The sequence below is a fragment of the Hypomesus nipponensis genome, chromosome 23, assembly GCF_054491055.1.
Source record: "Hypomesus nipponensis isolate SF chromosome 23, ASM5449105v1, whole genome shotgun sequence".
Taxonomy (NCBI): Eukaryota; Metazoa; Chordata; class Actinopteri; order Osmeriformes; family Osmeridae; genus Hypomesus; species Hypomesus nipponensis.
In genome coordinates this window covers 21,611,391-21,630,000 of record NC_140383.1, presented here as the reverse complement: position 1 = coordinate 21,630,000, position 18,610 = coordinate 21,611,391, and the positions used below count along the sequence as shown (strand labels likewise).

The following is an 18,610-nucleotide window of genomic DNA, read 5'->3' as shown; positions in this document are numbered from 1 at the left end:
TGTGTGTGTGTGTGTGTGTGTGTGTGCGTGTGCGTGTGTGTGTGTGAAAGAAGACAAGGGTGAGAGTTCATGTACCGTGTGTGTGTGACACTGAAAGTGAAAAAGAGAAGGGCAACAGAGGGTGACTGTGTGTGTGTGTGTGTGTGTGTGTGTGTGTCTGTGCTTTCTATATATAGCTATTTCTCTAGGCTATGTTTTTTTTTGCTGACCTCATCACACTGTACACCAGAGTGACACAAAAGATCTAGTCTCCACATCTCCAAGTTTGTTCATTGGAGAGGTGGGTCCTTTGGGGACATTGGACATCTCAGACATAGACATAACGTGAGTGTCCCCAATCCAACACAAGGCTAGTGTCCCAGATCAAACATAATGTCCGTGTCCTCACTCAAATCCAACAGGGTGAGAACCTACGTTTGACCCCGCTGTACACCTCCTCCCCCTCCTCCAACTCCCCAGGAGCTGCTCTCCCCCCCTGCTGGGTAGCTGCTCTCCCCCCCTGCTGGGAAGCTGCTCTCCCCACCTGCTGGGTAGCTGCTCTCCCCCCCAGCCACACACACACTCTGGACCCCCGGGTGGGGTTCAGCACATCCAGACTCCTTCTGAGAGCCCAACACACAGACTGCCCCGCTCTCAACGCCAAATCCAGCCTGCGCTCACTACCTCATACTCATCCACCGAGTCGTCATGTTTTCCCTCCCCAAATAGGCCATGATGGCAGGCCAGTGAGGGGAGGGCTTCTGCAGGCCCCTTGTCCCTCCGACGCCTCTGCAGTCTGCCATATCTGGGAGCCTCAGGGTGGCCCTGGGAGAAACAGAGTGTGGGAGAGAGTGAATGTACAGGAACGAAGCGTCTGTGTGTTTGGAAGTGTGTGTGTGTGTGTTTGGAGGGGAGGGAGTGTGGGGGGGATAGGGTGAGTGTGTGCGTGTTTGTCACAGCGCGCGTTTCATAAGCCCTTACTCATATCCGATGAAGTCAGATCCCACGTGTGTGTGTGTGTGTACTTTGGAGGATGTGCAGAGGTGTCTGGTGTCGTCGCTCTCCTTCTCATCCTTTGCCACTCTTAAAGAATCTTAATCATGAGTGAATGTGCAATGAAACAAGCACACACACGCACAGTGGAAACATTAGAACCGTTTCCTGCTGTTGTCCTTCATGAAGGACAAACTAGTCACCCTGACCCCCCACCCGCCTCCCCCCCACCCGCCTCCCCCCCCCCCCCCGCCTCCCCCCCCCACCCCCAGGAGTGAGGGATCCTGGTGTCTCCTCCTCCAACGATGCCCGGACTACAAAAACACTGTTGTTTAGTCGAGTCCAAAAACCAGTTGTTGACAGCCGTCCCACCGAGTCTCAGATGCATGTACTTATGATACAGTCTACCCTCATTGGGAGTGAAATATTCAACGTCGAAGAGACTGACTGGTGAAGAAGAGAATGGCAGTTAGAGAGGAGGATGACAGGCAGATAGAAGGATGACAGGTACAGATCACTGCGAACTGAGTTGACGAGGAAGGGAAGGCTTGAAGGTTGTGGAGTGTAAACGGTACGGCCTCTCCACGCTGCGTGTACCTAATGTAAACAAGCCGCCACAGAGCAGCAGCAGTCGACAGAACACACAGGGAGTTTTGCTGTCGCGTTTTAAGAGGCTCATTTTCTCCAAGCGCAGCCGTTGGTAAACAAGCGTTCCACTTCGCCTGAGCACCCGGAATGACCGTTGGGGGATCTTGTTGACTTTAGAAAACCGATTTTCCTCCTGTGCTCTGCTGTGATTGGTTTGCGGCAGACGCTTGTGGTCACATGGTGTTGTGGTGCTCGTTCAGCAGTTAGTCCTCCAGGCTACGTGTCTCCTGGCCCAGAGGGCCGTGCGTCTGGTCTGTTTTACAGCTCAGCAAGAAGATGGTGCTTCTCCAGCTCTTCTCTCTCTCTCTCTCTCTCTCTCTCTCTCTCTCTCTCTCTCTCTCTCTCTCTCTCTCTCTGTCTGTCTACCTCTGTCTCGCTTTATCGATGTATCTTTCTCTCGTTCTCCCTATTTCCTTCCCCTTTTCTCCTTCCCCTCCTTATTCATCTCTCCCTCTCTATTTCCTCATTCTTTCTCCTCCCTTGCTCTCTCTCTTTATCTCTCTTTCTCCCATCCCTCTCTTTGTTTCTCTCCCTTTCCTCTATCACGCTAGATATTTTTTCTCTCTCTCCCTCTCAACAGCCACATCTCAGCATATGTTCCCTGACCCACATTCCATTTCCTGTTTCACATGCAGAAAGAGAGAACAGAGAGGCGACACAGAGAACGAGTGATGGGAGGAGAAAAAGGTAGATGGAAGGAGGAGAGGGAGAATCTGGAGAGAGCGAAAGAGAGAGAAGGGAGGCACCCAAAGTGAAGCAGGCAGAACGAGAGTGAGAGCAGAGGAGTGTGTTGTTCTCCTCAGAGCAGGTTCAGCAGAAGTGCAGTGGGATTATGGGAGGGGAGGAGGGAGAAGAGGGCTTTCCACTGTCTCCTCGCCTCCCTCCTTCCTGCTCTGCTGCTCCTCTCTTCCTCCGTTCCACTCTCTCTCCCCTCTCTCTCTCTTTCTCTCTGCTCTCTTTCTCGTCTCTCTCTCTCCTTCTCTCTCTCTCTCTCTCTCTCTCTCTCTCTCTCTCTCTCTCTCTCTCTCTCTCTCTCTCTGCCTTCTCTTTCTCGCTCATTCCCTCACTCGTTCTCTTACTCTATATTTGTCTCGTCAGTTGCCCACCCTCTCGCTAACTGAATTTATCTCTCTCTCCACTCCACTCTTTTAACCTCTCCCTCTTTTTCTTCTTCCTCTCACATTTTTTCTCCATCTCTCTCTCTCTGTATTTCCGTCCCTATCTCTCCTTTTCTCACTGGCTCTCTTGTGCTTCGGCTCTCTTCCCCTCGACATCTCGCTCTCTCTTTGAACTTGCGGCTATTCTCTATTGGAATAGGTAAATCCAATATCACTTTACCGATGGAGATGTTTAGTGTTACGTCATGTTCCCATCTGAAAGTGTTGCCCACGGTGTGTTCGTCTCAGAGGGTCCTTAGAATATTTGGTGTTTCATTAAACCTGCCTTCGGTGGACGTCTCCCCAGGGCGTGTATGATGGCTGTTCCGTTGTGTGGTGTTCAAATCAAGATGTCCGCCTCCATTGCCACCATTTCACAAAAACAAGCGACAATGAGTAGCTTTAGGATAGCTCGAGTCATGTTCTGGGGGAGTGTGAGAGAGTTAATGAGCGACGGAGAGACAGAGGGAAAGAGCAAGCAACGAAACTCCAATAAAAAAATGCAGAGGAGAGAATAGGTGAGATAGAGGAGAGAGATGATGTAATTGCATGAGTGTCTCCTTGCCTGAGCAGCTGTAACCTAGACCCCCCATGCCTCCGCACACACACACACACAGACCCTGTCCCGGGGTGTGTGTCTGGCCATGTGTGACAGATTACTTTGAGAACTCCTGTGAAACCCGATGAGGCTTTATGACTGTGACACGAAGAAGGTATTCAGGTCTGACTGACTGCTTAACTGTCTGGCTTACTGACTGACTGTCTGACTGGCTGCACAGCACATTTCAAAGTGTTAATTTAACACCCGGAGTGTTCATTCTACCCATTGAGTGTTTTAATAGTATACGGCCACTCTCGTGAGATAGACCTTTAGAAGAACTCCTGCTGTTAGACAAACACAATTCGCCGTGTGGCTGTCGGACTGACCCACCACCACCACAGATGACCATTGGAGATCTGACACAGTTCAGTCTGAAAGGTCAAAGTGCACATTCCCGACTGGTCTCATGACCTCCTCAGGAGGTCTACGTGGAGCACACACAGATCTCCGTGTGCAGTGACAGTCAGACGACCCCCTTTCACATCCAGCCTGTAAGCCACCACATGTCAACTGGGATGAGAACAGCTCAGTTGGTGGAGCATTGGACAGCATCGTAAGGCCACCATCCCCACCACCTCTCTGTAAGTCGCAGTGGATAAAAGCGCCTGCCACACGAAGACATTATTAGTATGAAAACACTGTCCGGCAACCTCCAAACTCCCCTCCGCAATCCATGCAGTGCCCGGCCCGTGTATTAAATCATTCAGCCCTGGTGGCCCGGCTTATCTCCCTCCTGGTAGGCAGGGCTAAACATCCTGTCAGACAAGGAGAGCGGCTTTGCTGGAGGAAGCGGCGAGACGCCGTAAATGTCAACGTTTGGACACGAGGAGGGAGCGGAGAGTGATGTGCCGGGGAACACGGGTTCACTCCTCCCTGCTCGCTTGTCTTGATCAATCTGGGTGTGTTTGTGCGCGCGTGTCTGGGAGTGTGTGTGTGGGAGTGTGTGTGTTTGCGGGGGGGTGTGTGTGTCTGGGAGTGTGTGGGAGTGTGTGTGTGTGAGCGAGATGGGAAAAGAGTGTTTTAGTACGCTTCACGATTCAAATTGTGTCCTGTTTTATGGCCACGCTCTTCACGGACGTGTCAGACGCAATCACTGAAGGCTCACGCGCAGTGATTGAATGCTTACACCCGCTGACAAACTCACCAAATGGTGGAGTTCTCCTGATGTGTGTGGCGGAGGGTGACTCTCTTCTTATTGTTTGCGTTGTCGTCCTCACCCCGCCAACAGAAACACCCAGGGATGGTTAACAGCCATGTTGGATTGTTACAGCGCCATTACTCTGGAAACTCAATTATGCTCTTGTAGTTGTTTGTGATAGTGTGTCTGACTTGGACAGTGAGGAAGGGAGATGTGTGTGATTTGTTATGAATCACTCCATTATCTTGTGGAATTACTTTTCCTCCCCTCCAGGGCAATAGGAATGTGTTCCCTTCCTGTAGTAATTCTTTGTGTGCGTGCGGTTTGTGTGTTCGGCAGGATGAAGAGGAGGAGATTAAACTGGAGATTAACATGCTGAAGAAGTACTCACACCACAGAAACATAGCTACCTACTATGGGGCCTTCATCAAGAAGAGCCCTCCAGGACACGATGACCAGCTCTGGGTGAGACGCAGCACACACACACACAGACAAATAGACACACACAGACACACACACAGGAAAATAGACACACACACACACACAGACACACACACAGACAAGTAGACACACACACAAACATACACACACACACACACACAGAAATAGTCACACACAGCCAAGACACACACACAGAGACACACACAGACAAGGGGAGAGCGAGACGCAGAGAGTTATGTACAGAGCCACAGACAAAGTGAGAGATTTATCTCCAGTAAGTTCGAACAAAAACCTCCCATCGTAGCTTTTCCTAGCGAGAAAGAGACAGAAGAAAGGGATGCCAGGGAGTCGGGCCCCCCCGTCTCTGAGCTCCGCGCATTCTCACAGCTGTTTGACTGACCACATTCTCACTGGTGTAGTGTGTGTTTGCATTGACCACATCTCCCTGTGTCTCTGCAGCTGGTGATGGAGTTCTGTGGTGCAGGCTCCATCACAGACCTGGTGAAGAACACCAAAGGCAACACCCTAAAGGAGGACTGGATCGCCTACATCTCCCGAGAGATCCTGAGGGTGAGTTCCCATTCGGGTCTACCCAGCAGCTCGACCGATGCATGCTGGGACATGTGGTTTCATGGGTGTTTCTGTGTGTTTCCTCAGGGCCTGGCTCACCTGCACGCCCATCACGTGATCCACCGTGACATCAAGGGTCAGAATGTGCTGCTGACGGAGAACGCAGAGGTCAAGCTGGGTGAGACTCTCTCCTATCTGTTCTGTATCCCGGTTCAGTGAGGAACAGTGGAGAAGCTGAAGTTAGAGAACTTTAAGATCCCAGCAGAAGATCAATGGAATAAACCTGCAATCTACTTTGCATTCTTGAAATAGAAATTCTCCAAGCTTACTTATTCGAAAGACTGGTTCTGACCCTTTCAAACAGGTGCTCTGGTTCTTACTGCTTTCAATAGACTGCTTCTAACTGCTTGTAATTGATTCTGACTGGTTCTCTGTGCTCCAGTGGACTTTGGTGTGAGTGCCCAGCTGGACCGGACAGTGGGCCGCAGGAACACCTTCATCGGCACGCCCTATTGGATGGCCCCCGAGGTCATCGCCTGTGACGAGAACCCAGATGCTACCTACGACTACAGAGTAAGAACACACGCTACACACACGCGTGCTACACACACGCGCTACAACAAAAAAAACACATATACTCATTGTGTTGTCTGTCTTGCAGAGTGACTTGTGGTCTTGTGGAATCACAGCAATTGAGATGGCGGAAGGAGCTCCTCGTAAGTCAAACAACCTTTTTCCAGATTGCCACAGCTAACCACAGCTAACACCCTCATCTGTACACACAACTGGAATTTCATACTGGTCAATCTGTACTTTTTGTGTTTTGATCTGTGTGCGTTTGCTCCTGTCTTCCAGCGCTGTGCGACATGCACCCAATGAGAGCGCTCTTCCTCATCCCCAGAAACCCGCCTCCTCGACTCAAGTCCAAGAAATGGTGGGTGTCCTAAGCTCCAGCTCTGCCCACAACTATCTGATGCACGGTCCAACCATCTCAAAAGAACACCTGAGAATATTTCCTCTCTTCCACTTTTTCCCCTCTATCTCCCTCTCCCTGACTCTCCCTCTCCTCCTTCCTTCGTTTCATCCATCCATCTCCTCCTACTCTTCATCTCTTTTCCTTCCTTCTCCGTATATGTTTTTCCATACCCTCCCTCTCTGTCCCTCCCTCCCTCCTCCAGGTCCAAGAAGTTCTTCAGCTTCATCGAGGGCTGCCTGGTGAAGAACTACACCCAGCGCCCCCCCACTGAGCAGCTTCTGAAGCACCCCTACATCCGGGACCAGCCCAACGAGCGGCAGGTGCGCATCCAGCTGAAGGACCACATCGACCGCACGCGCAAGAAGAGGGGCGAGAAAGGTGAGTTTCTGGGGAGGGTGGGCTGTTGGCATCACTGCTGTAGTCTGTGAAGTTAGAAAACCTCGGTCCTTCCAAGGTTTCTCTGCTCCGGTAATGTTGTCATGTGTAAGAAGTAGTTTGACTTGGATTACTGCGATCTTTCTAAAATGTTCTCTCTTCTTGTGTAGATGAGACGGAATATGAGTACAGTGGCAGTGAGGAAGAGGAGGAAGAGGCTCAGGAGCAGGAGGGAGAGCCAAGGTACGTTGGTTAGCTCTGCTAAAGCTAGCATGTCTTTATACTGCAATATTGCTTACATGCCAATAAGGGTTTTTACTACAAACTAACTTACATGCTAACATGGGTCTATACCACAAACTAGCTAACATGCTAACGTGGATCCTTACCACAAAAAAGCTTTCATGCTAACATGTGTCTATACCACAGACAAGCCGACAGGCTAACATGCATTTATACCACAACCAGGGTTTCCCGCAGAAAATGTGTTCGTTAAGGTTGTAGGGTAGGAGACAGGAGAACGGCGGATTGCTATTTTATAAAAAAAACGCCTTAACTACGTTTTTGATGACGTAGTTAAGGCGGTAGGCATGTGTTGCTTAGGCTGCCGTCTTAACTGGAAAGTGCTGCGGGAAACCCTGCCACAACCTAGCTTACCCTTACAAAAAAGAAGTATATTAAAGTATACTATAAGTATACTAAAATATGGATAGTACACTTTTAGTTCACTTTTGATATACTTTTAAGAAGTATGCTTAGAAAATAGTTCACTTTTAATATACTTTTAAGAAGTATACTTAGAACATAGTTTACTTTTAATATACTTTTAAGTATGCTTTGAAAATAGTTCACTTTTGAATACTGCAAAGTAGCCTGTGTAGTGCACTTTCAGTTCATCAAGTATACTTCCTCAAGTACTTCAAAGTATACTTTGGAATACTCTAAAGTAACCTGTGTAGTGCACTTTGAGTTCATCAAGTATAATTCCTAAAGAACCTCAAAGTATACTTTGCAATACTTTCAAGTGCACTTTCATTTAATGTAAGTACGTCAACAAGTAAACTTCTAAATGTAATTTTACTATTATTTACTAATGTATTAAAATGTTTATGGGCCCCTCAAACGCCTCAGATTTTGAGTCACTTGGCGAGAACGGGGCCCTCATAATAGTTTACTGCAGATTCGTAGCTCTTCACTACGTGCTCAATAACGTAATTTTAAGACGTATGCTTAGAAACTGAAAATGGTATACATTTTTTCTGGAGTAGGATGTATGTTTTCTATTATTATACAGCAAAAACAGTCAAAATAATTTTAAAAACAGTCAAAATAATTTTAAAGTACTTTACAGGTTACATTTTTTAGATCCATCTCATTCTAATTATTCATGTCTATGAAAATCTAATGCATTGCACATTGAATCTTTTTTTGTTACTGAAGCTGTAACCTTAATTACTGCTAAAACATTCTGAAACCCTATACTCATATACTAATAATTATCAATTGGAGTATTAATGGAAAAAAACGGAAAAGCTACTTGAGAATTTGAAGGTTATACTGTCAAACTGACTGAAGAACGAAATAACGACGTGAAATAATGAAGATAGTGTGGCTCATTGGCTAGTCAATTCCCATGATGCAAGGCGGTAAATAGTGTTAAAATTTGCTGATAAGTTTGCCGTTTGTTCGAAATACAAATGTAACTTCATGAATTTTGTTTTTTAAATGTGTCTGCTTAGAATGTAGAGTTTCGTTGCGTGGTAATTGTCATTGTTGTGCTGGTTTACCATTGTAACCATGAGTTAAATGACTGTTACATTTGATAAGAACAGCTGGATTCTACGAAGATTATTGAGTACATAGTGAAGAGCTACGAATCTGCAGTAAATTGTTATGAGGGCCCCGTTCTCGCCAAGTGACTGAAGATCTGAGGTGTTTGAGGGGCCCATAAACATTTTAACATTAGTAAATAATTGTAAAATTACATTTAGAAGTTTACTTGTTGACGTACATACATTAAATGAAAGTGCACTTGAAAGTATTGCAAAGTATACTTTGAGGTTCTTTAGGAAGTATACTTCATGAACTCAAAGTGCACTACACAGGTTACTTTAGAGTATTCCAAAGTATACTTTGAAGAACTTTAGGAAGTATACTTGATGAACTGAAAGTGCACTACACAGGCTACTTTAGAGTATTCCAAAGTATACTTTGAAGTACTTGAGGAAGTATACTTGATGAACTGAAAGTGCACTACACAGACTACTTTAGAGTATTCCAAAGTATACTTTGAAGTACTTGAGGAAGTATACTTGATGAACTGAAAGTGCACTACACAGGCTACTTTGCAGTATTCAAAAGTAAACCTTGAAATACACTACAAGTGTACTTTAAAGTGTACTAAATGACCAAAAAAGTGGGCCAATTCAGTTTACTTAGTACAAAAAAAGTATATAAATAAGTACACTGCTAGTATACTTTAAGTAACATGATAATAGTATACTTTTTATACTAAGTATACTTACAAAATAAACTTGAAGTATACTTCTTTTTTGTAAGGGTAGATGCTATTCCACAAATGTTCTCACATACTAACAAATTAGCTTACATGCTTATATTTCTCCGGCTTGCCACACATCTGTTACAATGCTAATTTGCCAGCTAGCATGTCAGGCAAACTATGTATCTTTACCACTAACTCTAAATATCTTCCATGCTAACAGCAGATCTGGTCTGCCCCAAACACAAACAAGCAAACCTACCAATAGGCTTGCTACAAGCTAAAGAGTAAGTGCTAGCTCCTGTGCTCCTGACAGCTCCATCGTGAACGTGCCAGGTGAGTCCACCCTGCGCCGCGACTTCATCCGCCTGCAGCAGGAGAACAAGGAGCGCTCGGAGGCGCTGCGCCGACAGCAGCTCCTGCAGGAGCAGCAGCTCAGGGAGCAGGAGGAGTACAAGCGCCAACTACTGGCCGAGAGGCAGAAGCGCATCGAGCAGCAGAAGGAGCAGAGGAGGAGGCTGGAGGAGGTAGGAGCTAGTGGTCCGGTCTGACTCACACACACACACACACACACACACAAACGTACAACAGAGAAAACAGTACGCAACGTAGCCTGTTTTTTTCTTTCTGTTGTGAATTTGTGCGTGTGCATGTGTGTGTCTAGATGTTTACCCTAAAGTCTGTTTGTTTGTTTTTGCTTGATTATTTTATGTGCACGCTTTGCTGTAGGTAAACTCTCAGTTATTGCCCTCTTCTTCTGTGTGTATTGGCTGTAGCCATTAGTACTGCAGAGTATCATGTGTTCACAGCCCTATCTGCTGCTCTGGGGCCTGTCTGCTCTCTAATTGGTCTCTTATCTCTGAGGAGAACTGGGAGCCCATATAAGGAGGCCAGGGCCACAGGCTCAGGCACATTACCCTGCTGAAGTTGGCTGGATGGAGCAGGGCAGGACACTCCAGTTCCATTACCCAGCTGTATGCAGGGCTTTTCTGCAGTGTAGGGTTGTTAGTGTGTATTAGATACTATTGTGTGTCTGTGTGCACATAGTTTGAGTTCACATCCCCTCAGCCATGTGCAGATATACTCTCATTACTAGGTATTAACGCTGGGTTCGGCACGTTTTGTGAAGCTAGATATTTTAGCTTGTGTTTGATAAGATTCAAACCAAAATATCCCGCCACCTCCCTTCAAAGCCACTCCCACAAAACTACAGTAACGCGCATTGAGTGCAGGGGCAGTAGGCAGAAAGCGTGCAGCAATGGTCTTAATGATTTGTCATGTTTATTACAGTTCTGCAATGCCTACAGGTGTCAGATTTATTTCAAGTTAACGTCAAACCTGTAGATGTATTGGTTGTTATCAAGACAGGAAGTTTATTTTGGCAAATATGACAAAAAGTGCTATTTAAACACATCAGATACCCTGCCTTTAATGACTGTGCTTGCCAACAACTCAAAGGCAAGAAAGATCGGCACCTGTCTGATCTGCAAAACACAATCGCTGACCTTTCCCAACACAACATTCCCTCCTAAGCATGACAGCCCAGTCATCAATTATACAGGCTACGGTGAACTTCTCAGGTTAGTTCACCAAGGGCTATTTGGTTGAAATACCACAGTGCATGTGAGCTCCTGTTGGAGATATCACCTCTCTTCTGCTTCAGAGATTATGTAGACAAGATACTGCATGATGCCTCTACCACTCCAGTTCCGAAGCTTCAACTGAACGCCTAAAAGGCCATCGCAGGCTTTAATCTGTCTGATTTGTTCACGTTGCAGATTTTAACTTTTAGATGAAATAATTGAATCGTGATACCTCACATGAAATGTTGACACCTCAGTGGTGCTAGAGGGGAGTACACACTGTTCTGCTCATCAGATGGATTTGTGCACATGTGCAGTTTCAATAATCGAAGCAAGTGCAGTATGTTATCAGGAATTATATAACCAGCCTGACCAAGCATCTGTAGTCAGGCAGAAAAGATAGCCAGCCAAGTCTAGCCTAGCTTAGCATATTTACAACCATGTCAATAGGGTAGCTAGCCTAGCTCAGCTTAGCATGTTTTCCCCTGCCCATTTTGAGGAGGAGGCGAAGAAGCTGTACCAGTGGCGCAAGTCGCACTTCCTCCATATAAACTTAAAACGTATACTCGCGCAGAAAAAAAAACAAGTAGCCTAGCCTAGATTAGCATGTTTGTGATCCTGAGGCCGCTCCTGACACCTGCTCTCTGGCACCCCGTGTGGCCGCCCACAGCAACAGCGGCGCGAGCGGGAGATGAGGAGGCAGCAGGAGCGCGAGCAGCGCCGTCGGGAGCAGGAGGAGAAGAGACGCCTGGAGGAGATGGAGCGCCGGCGCAAAGAAGAGGAGGAACGCAGGAGGGCGGAGGATGAGAAGAGGAGGGCTGACCGCGAGCAGGTGAGAGAGGGTTGGATGCCGTGGTGAACCACCTGTACTATGACCCCCCCCGCTGAACCATACTGGTCTCTCCACGCTGGCAGATTCACATTCGGTGTCACTTTAGTGGTCAGTCGGTATCTCTCCTCTTGGTGAGGCTTTGGTTTCAGGATTCGAAAGAGAATTGGCAATTGGTGTGCTCTGCTATCGTGACGCGATGGCCCAAGTGCCCAACTGGAAAGTGTAACAAAGAAACAAGTGTTTTTAAAAACATTGTTTGATACTTTGATACTAATATTTTTGATACTAAACTATGCCTGGCCGTCGTGGTGCCTCATCCTCTTCCACCCGCTCACCATTGATTGGTTGTGTATTTTGATTGACAGGAGTACATCCGTCGTCAGCTGGAAGAGGAGCAGAGGCACCTGGAGATCCTGCAGCAGCAGCTTCTCCATGAGCAGGCCATGCTACTGGTGAGGACCTCTCTCTCCGTCCTCCTCTCCGTGCATCCAGGGCTTTCCTCTCAGTCCAGCGCTTTCAAACTGCGTCGGTCGGTTGATGTGTAGTTAGATATGTGTCAAATGGATAGTCTTCCTATTAGCTTATCTATGAGACGTGATCTTGGATTTAGTCTACGCCTTAATCTAGATCTGTTCCAAGGGAGCAGTCATTGAGGTTATGGTTTCAGCCATTGTTTGTGCCGAGCTGGGAAAGTTACGATGTTTACAGTCCCCGGGTGATGATGTCACCAGGAAACGTCGTACAGGAAGACATGGGTTTCCCTTGTTTTTCCGTAATGTTGCACATTCCGTTGAGATGGTCTGTACTGGGAGTTCCGGTGACTGTGTTCAAATGACTAAAGGTTTCTGCTCCTTGAGAGGTCAGAGGGCATTAGCTTATGAGAGGATGTGACCAGTCACATCCCTGCCTCCTTGCTTCACATGCTGCTCGTCCTTGTTGTCATTCTTTCTCACATTGTGTCTGTTCTCAGCAACACTCTAATTTGATTCAATTCCTTGCGAATCAGCTTCTAAGGTAAAAGTCAGTACTGTTCAGTCTCACAGTTGAACCTTGGTCGGATTTATCATAATGTTACCCAGATATTCTGCCAGTGTGCCTCATTAGAATGATCAGTACAATTTCTGTCGCAATTGAAAATATAAAGCACTATGAATGCACTGCATCTCTGAGAGGTCACATGTCGCATGGTTCCATCTGTTGCGCCGCTGCCCCCACTCCGCCCAGGAGTGCAAATGGCGGGAGCTGGAGGAACAACGTCAGGCCCAGAAGCTGCAGAGGCAGCTGCAGCTGGAGCAGACCTATCTGCTAGCCCTCCACCAGCCTCCAGAGAAGACCCAAGCCACACAGCAACACAGTGGGGAGTCCCCTCAAGATCCAGGCCTAGGGTCCACTCGGTGTCCGCAGAACCGCGATGTGGATAGGACCAGGTCCCAACTCGGCCTCGGGTCGGATAAGAGCAAAGCCCCACTGAAAATGACCCCAGAAAGAGCTAGATCACCGCAGAATCTAGAACCGGAGAAGACGAGGTCTTCACATGTCGTGGACTGGGAGTGGCTGAGGAGCTTGGAGCAGGCCAACGGTGCCGCGTCGCACACCCACGGACCTCAACGACCTGCCCCAGACTATGAGCCAATCAGAGAGGTGAACCCTCCAGCTTGCTGCTCCGCCTCTTACGGAATGCTGCCTGTTCACTGACTCTGCTGCCGGAGGGCGTGGCCTCCATGTGTGGGTGTGGCTAATATGGGGCTGTGGGCGGTGGTGGTCTTTCTGCTGTCTAAGACACATTTACACCCTAAATCAGGGCTGCTTAACCTTCTCTCTGGAGAGCTGTTATTCGGTAGTTTTGCTCCACCCCTAATCTAGCACACTTGATTCTAATACATGGCTGGGTGATAAATTAAATCTGGTTCGTTTTAACTGTGGTGGAAGCAAAAACCTGCTGATAGGCATCTCCAAGAGCAGGAATAGGCAGCCCTGCCATTGATAGAGAGACATCTATTCTTCTGGAGATACATCTATGAGCTAGTTCAACATCACTGGACCTATTCACATAGAACCTTGAGACTAGCAAGTCTTACCGAACATCATTCATACCGTTTACAATAATCGTTCTTCTGTAATCTGATGATAATGACTAGTGAAGGTTTTTTTTCTGGGTAATGGAGACCTCTGTTGTTGGAAACACACACAGCATCATGGGAACATAAAACTGCCCACTCATATATGCCCACAATAACATTGTGTTCAAGAACTTAAGCACTTCATTGTCAAAACCGCCTTTCCACCTTCTAAAATCCTCAGGATTAAACATGAATTGAAGGTTTTGATTCAATTAGACAGAGGACTTTGTCAATGTATGTCATAGTCACAGATACTTCGTGACAGCTGCATGACAGCAGTTAGCAACATCTCAATGTTGTTAATCAAATGTTTATTGGCTTACAACTATTTGTCTGGCATCTATTTATGATCCTGTTATAAAGGGTTAGGTGCTAATGTATAGTCTTAACATAATCACTTTCTTGGCCCATACAGTGAATGATTTCAATGACATTTCCTTCTCTTTCTCAATAATGCTGTCACAGTACGACTTTGCTCACTCCTGTCCACATCAATCCAGAAGCCACGCTAAATCATACCAGAGATGCCAGCTATCCCCCTCGTCTTTCATGACAAATCCTTCCGAATGTCATTTAAAGGTGTTGCCAAGTCGTAAAGGCGATATTGTTTATCCTCAAATCCAATTCTTCCAGGGGGGAGAGCTTCATGTGGGCTACTGCCCTTGGGAGGGCACCTCTGCTGTTGTAATTAGTCCAACTGTTGTCTCCCCCCCCCCCCCCCCAGTGCTAATGACCTAGTCAGATAAAGAGCTGGCTCATTAGGCTGCTGTGAGTTCCTGTGTTCCCCAACTGTTGTCCTGCTGGGCTCATTATCACCTGGAGGGAGACAGGACATACCCAGGGAGGGACGGAGATGAGGAGAGGAGATGCACCGACGGAGAGAGGGAGAGGAGTCGGATATAGGGGATGATGGGAGAGAGAGGAGATGGATGGAGGGAGGGAGAAAGAGAGAGAGAGGGAGAAGAGATGGGCGTAGGCAGAAGATGAGGAACAAAAACAGGCTGTTAAATTTCTTCTAGGTGATATAGATCGACGTATGGAAATCCATTCAACAAGTGTTCCCGGACTATCACGTCGGTCAAATCACAATGGTTTATAATAAGTAGGAGGGTATTATAAAGTCTGTTATTATACCCTCTCTGTGTCACAGGCCTCAGGTGCCGTTCTAAGTAGAGATGGTTGTATTAACTGTTTCTGTCAGATTGCCGTGCTTATATCCGGACTGTGGAGACACGGTTGGTGCAGTGTTGGAATAATAAGACACCCGGGAAAACATTCTCCTTGTTACTTTCTCCAGAAGGGTTTGTTTAGCTTCAAGTATTTTCATTTCAAAATATTTTATCGTGTTCAGTTATAAAAAATCAAAAAAAAAAATCGCTCAAGCATTGCTAGCCAATGATGTCCTTTAACGAGTAATTCACAAATGTCTTAAAAATAGGGAGAACGCGTAAACTCACCTCCTGCGTTTGCACAAAACGTCTCAAAATCAGAAGCAACCGGCATGTCGTTAATCCTGGATCTTCTGTAGAAGGGGATTATTGATAATGTGCCAGATGAATTGACACTGCCTGCTGGTGTGTGTGTGTCCTGCTGGACATGTCTCTACTGTGTGGGTGAAACTAACATGGCAACGATGGGTCTACTCACCCCATTACTGTCCCCATGAACCATGACCATGCAAAACGCACAAAATGAACACGAAAACAGTAAAAAAAAAAAAAACGAAAGTCTCTACAAACCATATGAACCAGTTTGTGTGTGTCGTCTCCAGGCCGACGAGAGGTATCGCAAGAACATCCAGGGTTCTCCCCAGGCTGCCCTGCCCAAGCAGCAGCCCCCGGTTCCCCCTCGCTCCTCTGAGTCCTTCTCCAACGGGAACCCCTCCGAGGCTCCAGCCATGCACAGGCCCATGGAGCCACAGGTAACTATAGCGACCAGGACGCCCCTGGCTGCCCATCGCTTCGTCCCTTTAGGCTTCCTGCTCAACGTCCTGTTCCTGGGTGCTGACTTCCAGCGATCTGTGCCTCTTTTCGTTCCCTCTCTCTTTCTGTCTTTATGCAGGTCGTTGTTCTGTTGTCTATCTCATCTAAAGTTGTTGATTGCTCCTGCCGCTGTATGTTCTAGCTGGCGTCCTGCGGAATGTCGATGGAGAAATTGCGACCACAACCATGCCCCCTGTTAATGAGATTTTTTTCAAATCCCTCACTAGGTGCCTCCAGGTTGGGTCACAGACTGCCTATTAGAATGTAAATCCTTGCCCAACCTTGCCCACACTAGGTTGGTGTGTGAGTGTGTTTGGGTGTGTGTGTAGGCGTGTGTGTTGGTGTGTGTTTGACCTGTGCTTGTTGGTTGAGATAGTGGAGGTAACCTTGTGAAGGTAGCTACGTCGTGACTGTGTGGTAACCACACACAGCATATTCAAGTTTCTCCAGTGACTCAGAGTGTGTATTAGTCATCGTTTCAGAGTGTGTGACTAAAGCAAGCATGAGTAATCTCAGTTCAGCACTGAAGACAATACGTTTGGAATATGTCATGGTGATTTAATGAAACTGGTCAGAATTCAGTCGGGATGACGCACTGTGGCTCATTGGCGCATTGTTCACTGATGCCAAAATGTAAAAAAGAACGAAAGAAATTAGCCAGTTGTGCAAACGGGATGCTTGTTGACATAGGCTTCTTACATTCTATTCTAATTTGTATCATAATATATCTTTCTGGGTTGGCTTAAGGGTATTTGCTGATGGATTTGGTAGGAATTAGAGACAAGTTCAGTGTCAGGCTAAAGTCGTGTTAGGGCATGGTTCGAAACGCCACTCAGTCTGAGTAGAATTTCTTCCATTTCCCTTAGGGAGTCGTTGAATGTGTGCATGTCTGTGGTTATGTGAATGGTCTTCATGCATGCTAGCCTGATGTAAACACATGCCTTGTCATAATTCATTTACATTCATAACACCACAGATGACAAAGGTCTTGGAGCCTCAGACTGGGTGGAGCCTAAATACAATATGGTCTTAACTCCGTGAACCAATGAGAAAGCTCAGAGGTCAACCCCAAAGAGTTTCCATTGGCTACCATATTGACAGCTCTGCCCTCTTTCGAGGCTCCCTGATCCTTCAGTGTCCTGTCACTGCTTGTGTTTGCCGTCTTGTTTTCTCACAGTGTTTGCTCCATCCATCCCTCCCCCCCCCCCCTCTCTCTCTCTCTCTCTTTCTCTTTCTCTCTCACACTCTCTCACACTCTCTCCCTCTCTCTCTCTCTTTATCTCCCTCCCTCCCTCCCACCACCCCACATCCCCCTCTCTGTCCTCTGTCCCCCGAATGACCCCCCCATGTGCTCTCTGTCTCCGGAAGGTCCAATGGTCCCAGCGGGCGGCACTAAAGAGCAACGCCGCCCCTCCCTCCGCCGTGTTGCGCTCGCCGTCCTTCAGCGAGCCGGTCGCTCCTAGCTTTGCAAACCTCCACCTCCGCCCCCAGGACTCTCACCATCACCACCGCCTCGCACAAGCACCGCAGTCATCTTCCCCGTCATCCTCATCGCCCGCACGCACTGACCCGCAGCCACACCCCCAGCCTAGGGCCACGCCGCCCGAGCCGGCCCCCTCAGACGAGGCCCCGCCCAGGGTAAGGACAGGCTCCGCCCTGACGTAGATCTGTAGTGAGGTTAGAGCAGAGCTGCCCAACCCTGCTCCTTGAGAGCCACAGTGTCACGCTCCAACCCTCCAATCAAAACACACCCGATTCTAATGACTAGTTTACATTTACATTTAGTCATTTAGCAGACGCTCTTATCCAGAGCGACTCACAGTAAGTAGTAAGTCTTGGAAGTTGCTTTGGATAAAAGCTAAATGCAAAGTACAGTGGCTATCCCCCCGAGGAAAGTAGGGTGAAGTGCCTTGCCCAAGGACATGTCATTTTGCACGGCCGGGAATCGATCCAGCAACCTTCAGATTACTAGCCCGATTCCCTAACCATTCAGCCATCTGACTCCCCTAGTTGGTTGACTGGCTGAGTCAGGCCAATTCTAACTGATTGGAGCCTTGAAGTGGCCTGCAGGACAGCACCTCTCAAGGGCCAGGGTTGGCCATCCCTGAACCATGTAGAACTGAGTCCCAATAGCTAGATGTCTTTCCATTACCAGGGACTCCCAAACCCTTGCTCCCTCCAGTGATGATCATATACAAGCTAAGCAAAGTTGATGTTTCCTTTGAAGTATACTTCAGTAATGAAGATCCCTTAATGTATATCTGGGTTAGTATTAAAGGAGTCAGGCGGTTAAAGCGACTGGCCAGATCCTCACAGATCTAAGTAACATCTGGATTACTATAACAACCAGTTTCCCATGCACACGCCACAATAAAGCACAGACTGCAGCTAGCTGTTTTAAATACACGTCGGCTTGTCGATACTCAGAGAGAAAGCTGAACTGGAGATCAAAGTTATTTTTCTCTACTCAGTATGTCTCAGCTATTGATGGAGCTATTCGAAGGTCAGGCAGAGAGCGCTGTTGGAATAGAAGATAGAACTTTTGAACAACCCAGCCGTTGTCCAAGGGGTTTTCAGCATAACCCCTCACAAACAAAATTGCAACTTTAGTCCTTTAGTGTCGTTTTAATCCGCTTGCTTGTTAGTTTTTAGAAACGTCTGAAACGGAAGCCTCGAACAACATTTCCTTCACTTATCCTACGATGAAATTCGAAT

The 18,610-nt window shown here is 47.3% G+C and overlaps 1 protein-coding gene across 5 annotated transcripts in view; it reads left to right on the top strand.

Annotated features, from left to right (window-relative positions):
- LOC146234872 (mitogen-activated protein kinase kinase kinase kinase 4-like) overlaps positions 1–18,610 on the top strand; it is a 64,828-nt gene that overhangs the window by 29,569 nt on the left and 16,649 nt on the right. For 2 of the 5 annotated variants that reach the window (XM_084688373.1, XM_084688372.1), the window contains exons 4-16: positions 4,856–4,981; positions 5,417–5,527; positions 5,615–5,705; positions 5,970–6,100; positions 6,189–6,243; positions 6,383–6,461; positions 6,706–6,881; positions 7,049–7,121; positions 9,695–9,905; positions 11,632–11,793; positions 12,159–12,245; positions 15,685–15,834; positions 17,264–17,533. In XM_084688373.1, coding sequence (XP_084544499.1) covers positions 4,856–4,981; positions 5,417–5,527; positions 5,615–5,705; positions 5,970–6,100; positions 6,189–6,243; positions 6,383–6,461; positions 6,706–6,881; positions 7,049–7,121; positions 9,695–9,905; positions 11,632–11,793; positions 12,159–12,245; positions 15,685–15,834; positions 17,264–17,533 — 1,722 coding nt within the window. Of the gene's footprint in view, positions 1–4,855; positions 4,982–5,416; positions 5,528–5,614; positions 5,706–5,969; positions 6,101–6,188; positions 6,244–6,382; positions 6,462–6,705; positions 6,882–7,048; positions 7,122–9,694; positions 9,906–11,631; positions 11,794–12,158; positions 12,246–13,017; positions 13,435–15,684; positions 15,835–17,263; positions 17,534–18,610 lie in introns of all 5 variants that reach the window. The other 3 variants (XM_084688374.1, XM_084688375.1, XM_084688376.1) reach the window with 2 other exon arrangements.